This window comes from Nannospalax galili, unplaced genomic scaffold (genome assembly GCF_000622305.1).
Source record: "Nannospalax galili isolate Female #2095 unplaced genomic scaffold, S.galili_v1.0 scaffold979, whole genome shotgun sequence".
NCBI classification, from domain to species: domain Eukaryota; kingdom Metazoa; phylum Chordata; class Mammalia; order Rodentia; family Spalacidae; genus Nannospalax; species Nannospalax galili.
In genome coordinates, this window is record NW_008343671.1 from 636481 (window position 1) to 644923 (window position 8443).

At 49.4% G+C, this 8443-nt stretch overlaps 1 protein-coding gene across 1 annotated transcript in view; it reads right to left on the minus strand.

Annotated features, from left to right (window-relative positions):
• Positions 1 to 4967: 4967 nt before the first annotated feature.
• Positions 4968 to 8443, minus strand: part of LOC103739577 (keratin, type II cuticular Hb6) — a 6452-nt gene continuing 2976 nt past the window's right edge. The window contains exons 5-9 of the mRNA XM_008839991.2: positions 8176 to 8340; positions 7827 to 7952; positions 7350 to 7570; positions 5733 to 5764; positions 4968 to 5597 (exon numbers count right to left, since the gene is read on the minus strand). Of these exons, the coding sequence (XP_008838213.1) occupies positions 5416 to 5597; positions 5733 to 5764; positions 7350 to 7570; positions 7827 to 7952; positions 8176 to 8340 (726 nt within the window). The 3' untranslated portion in view covers positions 4968 to 5415. The remainder of the gene's footprint in view (positions 5598 to 5732; positions 5765 to 7349; positions 7571 to 7826; positions 7953 to 8175; positions 8341 to 8443) is intronic.

Genomic DNA, 8443 nt, shown 5'->3' on the forward strand with positions numbered 1-8443 from the left:
GAGATAAGAATTATGCAATTTGGGAGTCTTTCAGATAGACCCACTGAAGGGGTTCTCCAGTTGCCTCACCCTGCATCCCCGTTCAACATGGAAGAAGCCAGAGCTGTCTGCATCCCAATTCCCTATTGGCAATTTGGGTAACCTCTTCAGAGGATGGTGTGATAAGAATAGGAGGTAGGAATTCACTAGGCAGTTAGGGTAAAAAGACCCCAAAGAAAAGTAGCCAGTTTCTTGTCAAAAACTCACAATGTCCTTGGCCTTTACTCTCTTTTAAAGGCCAAAAATATCTAAAATATTTGGAAGCTTTTATCTAATCCTTAAAATATTTCTGTGCTAAAAGGCAACATGTCCTTGAGCCTATTAACAACATACTCTATCCCAAAGGCCAAAAATATCAAAAGTATTTGGGAGCTTGTATCTAGTCCTTAAAAGATTTTAGGGTTACCTCTTAGGAGTTGGAGGGGAGGGAGTGGGCATGGATTTGATCAAAACACCTTATATGCATGTATAAAATTCTCAATAAATTATTTAAGAAAAGAGAGATAAATAGGTTCTAAGACAAGGCCACAGCAGCAGGCCACCTGCCTAGCCTCCATGAGAACGTTCCCCTTTGGCAAACACATGCTAGGCATTATTGCTTATTACGTAGTCTTGCTTTTAATGCATTGTTTATAATGTAGCTCATTATAATAGACTAAGTTTTAGTGGGGATGACTTCTAACAAGCCTGCTCCCCAGTCAAGAAGAGACCCCAGACTGGCCTGTAGACAGAGATAACAACACAGCAGCTACTTCATTTTAAAATTTTATTTACTTATTTTTATTTTATGTGTATGAGTGTCTTGCTTACATGTATGTAGGTGTACCACATGTGTGCATTGCCCACGGAGGCAAGAAGAGGGAGTCGATCCTCTGGAACTGGACAGTTGTTAGCCACCATATGGGTGCTGGGAACTGAACTGGGTCCTCCACAAGAGCAGTCAGTGCTCTTATCCATTCTCCAGCCCCTGTGCTACTTCTTAGTAGCTGTGAGAACAAAGGAAGCTTAGTATAACTAACAACACTTGACACACCTGCAAAGTCAGAGGGTATGAATGCTGCCCAGATGACTAGGAGACAGTCATGGTCAAAGCTAGAGTCAGACAGAGCAGGGCTTCAGGTGCCCTTAACCGGGTGGACAGCACGTACTGCATGATCATCTCCCCTGCTGAGCCAGGAGGACCTGCATAGATCATGTGGACCCTCCACTGGCTTAATCTACGACAGCCCAGAGAATTACCCAGTTTCATAGAGATTACTTCCGCCTTTGTCCAGTTTCTGTCACTGCCCTCCAGAACCCTTAATCAAAGGAAACTCAGTGGTTGTCTGCTCCCTTGTGAACCCTCCTTCACTCTTGGGAATTTCCTACACTTTTCCTTAGTTTCTCACTTTTCTGTAATAATTCTAAATAAAGTCTACTTCTGCTTTGCTTATGTCCCTGAGAGTTCATGTCTTTAATTTTCACTGGTGTGAAACAATGAACACCAAGATCCACCTTTGATGTCCATGAGTATCCACATCTTAGAACCCTGAGTCAAGCCCTGAGTCAAGCTAAGAAAGATAGTGTCCCTCTCAAAAAAACACTGCATCACCAGTATCCTTGTATGCCTTACCATGTCAAACTTGTTTATAAATATTTTATGTGTATTGCCTGCATGTAGGTAAGAGCACCCATTTTGTGCAATGCCCGTGGAGGACAGAAGAGGCCATCAGATCCTCTGGAACTGGAGTTATGAACAGTTGTTAACTGCTGGTGGGTGCTGGCATTCGAACTTAGGTCTTCTGCAAAAACAACCAGTGTTCTTAATCACTGAGCCATCTCTCCAGGCCCCCATGTCAAACTTTTTAATGTGTCCTGTCTCAGTTAATTCTCCTGAGGCAGCTGTCCAGAAATGGCCTCCAGTAATTCCATCTACCTCTGTTCAGGGCACAGACAGGGCCCAGGGCCCAACCTCTTCACTCAAGGCTAGTTCCTGCACTGAATTCAAAAGAATAGCAACTGACCTGTAGGAGGGTCCTTCCAGGTTTCTGTTCCTGGGCCTTGTGAGAAATGACAGCCATGGAGAAGAAGAGAGGCTATCACCCCAGCTCAGCTCTTGACCAACTTCCAGCACCAAATGCCAACCAACACAGTGAAGGTGTTTTGGAACTTCCAGCCATCCAGAGCCCCAGCTAATACCCAAAAGGAAAACAGTCACCCACCAACCCACAGAAAGTATTGTTTTAAGCAACTAACTTTGGGGCCTTTGGTTATGCTACACAAGCTAAGGACAAGAGAAGTCGTTACCTGGTAATAAAGTGCTGCTGTAACAAAACCTAGAACTGGTGGCCTTGACCTGGGACTAGATCTCAGGCTAGCCCAAACGTCCTCAGGAAGATAACTGGCAGATGATGGGTTACAGTGGGGTGACAAACCCTGGATGTCAGAGAAAAGCCCCCTGGCCGGGGGCGGTGGGGAGGAGACGCTCTTCATGTCTCTGTGTGCGCTTGTAGATGTGTGTGTGCGTGTTCAGTCTCTTCTCTCCTCCTCTCCTCCTTCCCTCCCTTCCCTTTGTTTCTTTTGTTGGGAATGGAACCCAGAGCTTTGAGCATTCAAGATGTATCAGACTTTTCAACACCATGACAAATACCTTAGAAACTATAGAAAAAAAGAAAGATTTCTTTTGACTCAGCAGTTCAGGGTTCCAGTCCATCGTGGTGGGGAAAACGTGGGAGAACAGAGCATCTCCCATCATGGTAGCCAGCAAGCAGAGAGAAAATGCCTGAACTAACTCCTTTTTCAGTAGAAAAAAAGAAAGATTTCTTTTGACTCAGCAGTTCAGGGTTTCAGTCCATCGTGGTGGGGAAAACGTGGGAGAACAGAGCATCTCCCGTCATGGTAGCCAGCAAGCAGAGAGAAAATGCCTGAACTAACTCCTTTTTCATAGCCAGTCCTCCAGTCTGTGAGCTGGGGACCCCTTTCAAAGCTGGTCTTTTTCCCTTTAGTTAATTTTATCTGGAAACTCCTTCACAGACACACCCAGAGGTGTGCTTTACAAATATTCTAGGCCAGTCTCCATCCAATCGGCTTTACAATCAAGACTAGCCACCGCACCAGGCAAGCACTCTGCCCGCAGGCCATGTCCTCACCCCACTTCTTGTATTCTTCAGCTTTGCTTTTTTTATTAACCAGCCGTTCTTCCTCCAGTCCTTTGATATAGTTAATAAGTCTATTAACATCCTCTGCTCAAATTACTATCTTTTTATTAGAGCCTAGCTGATACATCCTGACCAACAGCCCCACCTCACCTCCCAGCTCCCAGCACTAAAACCAGCCCTGAGAGCAAGGTCTGTGGAACTTCCAGTCATCCTAGTGCCCCAAAAGATACCATGCAAGGGGAAAGAGCTACCTCACAAGCCCACAGGGGTGGGAGGGGTGATGGTGGCTGGAGGAGTAGCGCAGCAGTAGAGTACCTGTCTAGCATGGGCAAGCCCTGAGTTTGATTCTCAGCACTGAAAATGTTTTTTTTTTTTTAATTTTAAAAACAAAAGCTGACTGGGTTTGGCTGTACATGCCTCTAATCCCAGCACTCAGAAGGCAGAGGCAGGCAGATCTCTGTGAGTTCAAGGCCAGCCTGGTCTACATAGTGAGTTCTAGGCCAGCTGGGACTACAAGGTGACCCTGTCTTTAAAATACCAAAAATATTAAAAAGAAAAAAATAAAAATGAAAGCCAGGGCCAGAAAGATGGCTCAGTGAGTAAACGCACTTGCCACCAAGTCTGATGACCCGAGTTTGATCCCCAGGATCTGTAGCGTGGAAGGAGAGAACCGACCTCTGCAAGTTGTCCAACATGGCACACTGGCACACACACACACACACACACACACACACACACACACACACACATACACACACACACACAATGTAATTAAAAGGGGGTGGCTAGAGAGATGGCTCAGCAGTTAAGAACACTGGCTGCTATTCCAGAGGACCCAGATCAGTTCTCAGCACCCAACCATCCATAATTCCAGTTCCAAGGGATCTGGCACCCTTTTCAGTTCTCTCGTGGGCATTGTATGACAGAGGCGCACTTCTACACATATAGGCAAAACATTCATACATATAGAAGAAAATAAATCAAAAAATTTTTGAAAGGAAGACTCTGGAGAGACGTGCTGTATGCAGTCGCTGGCTGACAGCCTTTCCCAGAGCAACACTGGCTTCACCAACCCATTTTATGGATGAAGATGCTGAAGTCCTGCCTGCTGTGACAGAACTGGAAAATGGCTGGTATGTTGTTCAGATGAGGTCTCTAGAAACGAAGCCCTTTCCCTCTCCTCCTCTCGGGGAGCCCACTGGGAGGTCTGCGCAGCCTCCTTTACTCTCTGGCAGAGGAACTGGAAGCTTGAACTGTCCTGCAGCAGATGGTAGTAGTTTCCACTCAATCAGAGGCAGGTTCTCCTGACCTCCCTCCCAGAGCGCCTCCTCTCCCCCACTCTGCAGCTCACTGCTTTTCTTCCATTCTTCCCTTCCCTTCCTCATGCACTCCCCCTTCAAGGGAGGAGGGCAAAATTACTATGTCTGAGAACCCCCAGCAGACATTTCACCATGTCTAGAGATAGTCTTGATTAGCACAGTAAGGGGCAGGGCAGCTTTGCCTCCACCTGGTTAAAGAAGCCAACAATGCTACAAAATAAAATGCTCAGGGAGGTAAAGAGACAGTTATCAGCCCACATTGCACTGTGCTGGGCAGAACACCTCAGTAAGAGACGTCCATTGCCCACAAGACTCCCTGCCCGGTGTCTGCCTTCCATGTCCCCAAGGCCTGGTTGCTCCAGGCCAGATAGGAGGTACATCCAAGAGGCTGGTGAGGTCCTGGCAGGGGCACCTGGAGACACCATAGGAAATATTTTGGAGACTCTGAGGCACAGGTTTGATTCACTGCAATTAGTTTATTGGAAAGGTGGGCTGAGACGAAGACACACTTGCAGGCAGCTGAGTCACTGGCTTCTTAGGGGCTTCTCAAGCAGCTCTGGAAGGAGGTGCTCTGGGTCACCAGAACACCAGCAACAGTGTAGGTCAGTGTCTCCAGGCCCAGGCAGAAGCATGCCAGGGACCCGGTAAAGCCAGGCACTGGAGGATCCAGGGGCCACATACCCTCCAGGCTTGCAAGACCGCTGACTCCAGCAATAAACAAAGAGGGAAGAAAAGGGAGAGTCCTCAAGACAAGCTGCTAGGAACGGCTGCAGAACGAGACCGAGGTACCAGCACTGCCCGGGGCTGGGGCGCTGAGAGGACGGGTGGCAGAGGGGTGAACACATCAGTTCACCGTCCCGCGGGGCTGTCCCTTGCACAAGGCTGGGTCTGGGTAGGGTGGCTTGCAGCGCTGTGACCTCCTAGCACTTCTTACAGCCTCCGCTGTAGATGCTCGCCCCGGCGCAGGGGGCGCAGGCGTTGGGGGTGCCCACCACCACGTTGCCGTTGCTCGGCGCACTGCAGACTCTGGTGTTGACAGCAGGGGCAGTACCAGAGACGCAGAGTTCGCCAGAGGCGACGCCACCGCGGGAGCTGCTCACGCCTGAAAGCAAGGAGAACACGGAACACCTGGTCAAGCACTGCCAAGGCCAGGGGACTCTGCAGCAAGCACGAGTGCCCACCATCCAGAAGGCGCCGCAGCCACCCCGCAGAAGAAAGGGAGGCTCAGACTACTTACACACATTCACGGAGCCAACGCCCTCACACAGCCTGTAGGGAGACGAAGGAAAGATGTCAGTGCATGGGAACACATAGGACAAGTGACATCCTGGGCTAGCCTGGGCTCTTGCCCAAGGGAAAGGGTTCAAGGGACAGGGAAGCCGGGAGCTAGGGTAGCCCAGGATACACTGTGGATTCTGAGGATAGTGCAAGCCTTCAGGCTTCATATTATTAGCTGTGCACCCTGAGATTTAACCTTCCCAGAGGGGCCTCCCCAAAAGATCTGACTGTTCTAGTGGGGCTCTTAAGAAGTCTTAACTGCTGCTTTTCAGCGGCAGGTCTGAGTTGTAAGTACATTCAAGGGGACAGATATGACCTAAATCCTGGCCAATTGTCATCATGACAATCTAGGCCCAAGGGAGAGCAGAATTTTTTGCTCTCAGTGTCTGAACAATACCTGTCTGCATAACTGCCTCCTGGATTAAGAACTAAAATACTAGAATCCACTTAGAACTGGCTCCAAGACTACCTACAATAATTCTCTCATCAGACAGGAGGGAAACTGAAGCCCACAGAGGAAATGACCAAAGAGGGTGAAGGGCTAGAGCTCGAACTCCACCTGGCCTGCATTTCTTTCCCATGTGGCTTTATCTTCAGGAGGGAAACAGGGCAGATTTGGCCTGAGCACACAGTGGCCAAGGGCTGGCAAACAGCTTCAGGGAAAAAAGGCTGTATCCCCACCCTATATTCAGGTCTCCTAAGTAACAGATCCTCTCCCCTGTGTGGTGGAGAGGTACTGGTTCAATACATGAAAATTCCTCCCCTGGCCCCCATCTCCCAGTACCTCTGGGCTCCCCAAGTTACCCGAGTGGATTCAGAGTCTTTTCGTGTAATTACACAGACTTCCAGGTACCAAACCTACGTTCTCAATCTCCCCGATACAAAGAGCCTACATCTGCATCCCACCCTGGACGCCAGTTGTATACCAACTAAGCAACCAGGGCACAGAAACCAAGGGTGCCGAATGAGCTCCTGGTTTAGAACAGGGTCCTTAAGGAAATGTGGTTATAAGCCACCTTCACCACAGCGAGGCTGAATGGCTTTCTCTCTGTCCCACCTCCAAAGCGTGTAAACAGGCAAAGTCCCTGAGGAAACCTAACCCTGCCATAAGGGACAGGTCTCTGCTGCCCTCAGTTCCACCGCTATCATGGGAAAGTGAGAAGCTGGAATCGGTGGCTCTGCCATCAGAAGGTGCCAGATGAAATAAATATGAATTTTCAGGGTGGAATGAAGCTAGGCAGGGCCAGTTAAGGATAAGCATGCAGACCAAGATGGGGAAAAAGTAAACAGCAGCCTAGGAATGGACTACAGTCACCAGCTGGGCCTTCCAAGAGCAAAGATCAGTATTTCTCTGCCTCCAAGCAGCTCTGAGGTCAGCTTTGCAAAAGCTGCCATCCTAGCTTAGGGACAGGTCAGCATGAGAAAGTGAGATGGGATGAGATCAAAGGACTTACACGTATTTCCTGTCCACGTGCAGGATGGTGAGGTGAGGAAGTGAGGATTGACAGGTAGCCAAGGTGTGGGACTCTGCTGAGAACCCCGAAGTGTTAGGAGAATAAAAAGTTACAGGACCCACCTCTGCTCCTCGCCCTCCAACAGGCGCCTGTAGGTGGCGATCTCGATGTCCAGACCCAGTTTGGAATTCATCACCTCCTGGTACTCCTTGAGCAGGCAGGCCATGTCCTGCTTGGCCTTCTGCAGAGCCTCCTCCAGCCCAGCCAGCTTGCAGCGAGCATCATTGAGTGCTGCCTCACCCTGCTGCTCAGACTGGGTCACTGCTGCCTCCAACTTGGAGTTCTGAAGACCAAGAAGAGAAAGACATGGGTAATGGTCCCTTGGTCTCTGTATGTTAGCTGGATCTATTTAGTCTGCAAACAGCTGGGAATACCGCCCAAATAAAAATTTTTTTCTTGATTTACTGGGTCAACCTAAGTAATCATGATCAGGGACTCTGTACACATGAACAGGGGGTAGACTAACAGTAAGATCCAAACAGGATATGTGCATTGAGTAAGCCCCCTACCGCTCTGGTCTTGGCACAGCTGACACATACCTGGCACTTGGCGTTCTCAATCTCGGCAGTCAGCCTCTGGATGATGCGGTTCAGCTCATTGATCTCCTCTCTGGTGTGGCGCAGAGTCTCCCCATGGCGGATCACTGTGGCCTTTATCTCCTCGCACTGTGGGGCAGCGGAGCAGAGAAACCTGTGAGGTTTAGGATGTAACACCTACCCACCGAGTACATCACTAACAACTGTGCAACCACACAGGCAGCGCACCTCAACCTGAGAGCAGTCAGCACCTCCCTTTCAGTTCTTCGGGTGAAGGAACCCTTCTCTGATAGAGCCTCAAATTCTTCCCACTGCCATATATATGTAAAGGACTTGTGTCCTGACCACTCACCTTGGTGCGGTACCAGGACTCGGCCTCAGCCCGGCTGCGGGTGGCGATGTCATCATACTGAGCCTTGATCTCGGCCACAATGCAGTCCATGTTCAGTTCCCGGCTGTTGTCCATCTTGACGATGACGGAGGTGTCCGAGATGTGGGCGTTGAGGACGCGGATCTCCTGCAGGAGGAAGAGAACAGCTGTCAGAAACTTGTTAAAAACACAGTCTCACTCCACATACCCGTACCAACTTCCCAGAACTCCCTGGTCTGGACCCTTCCCT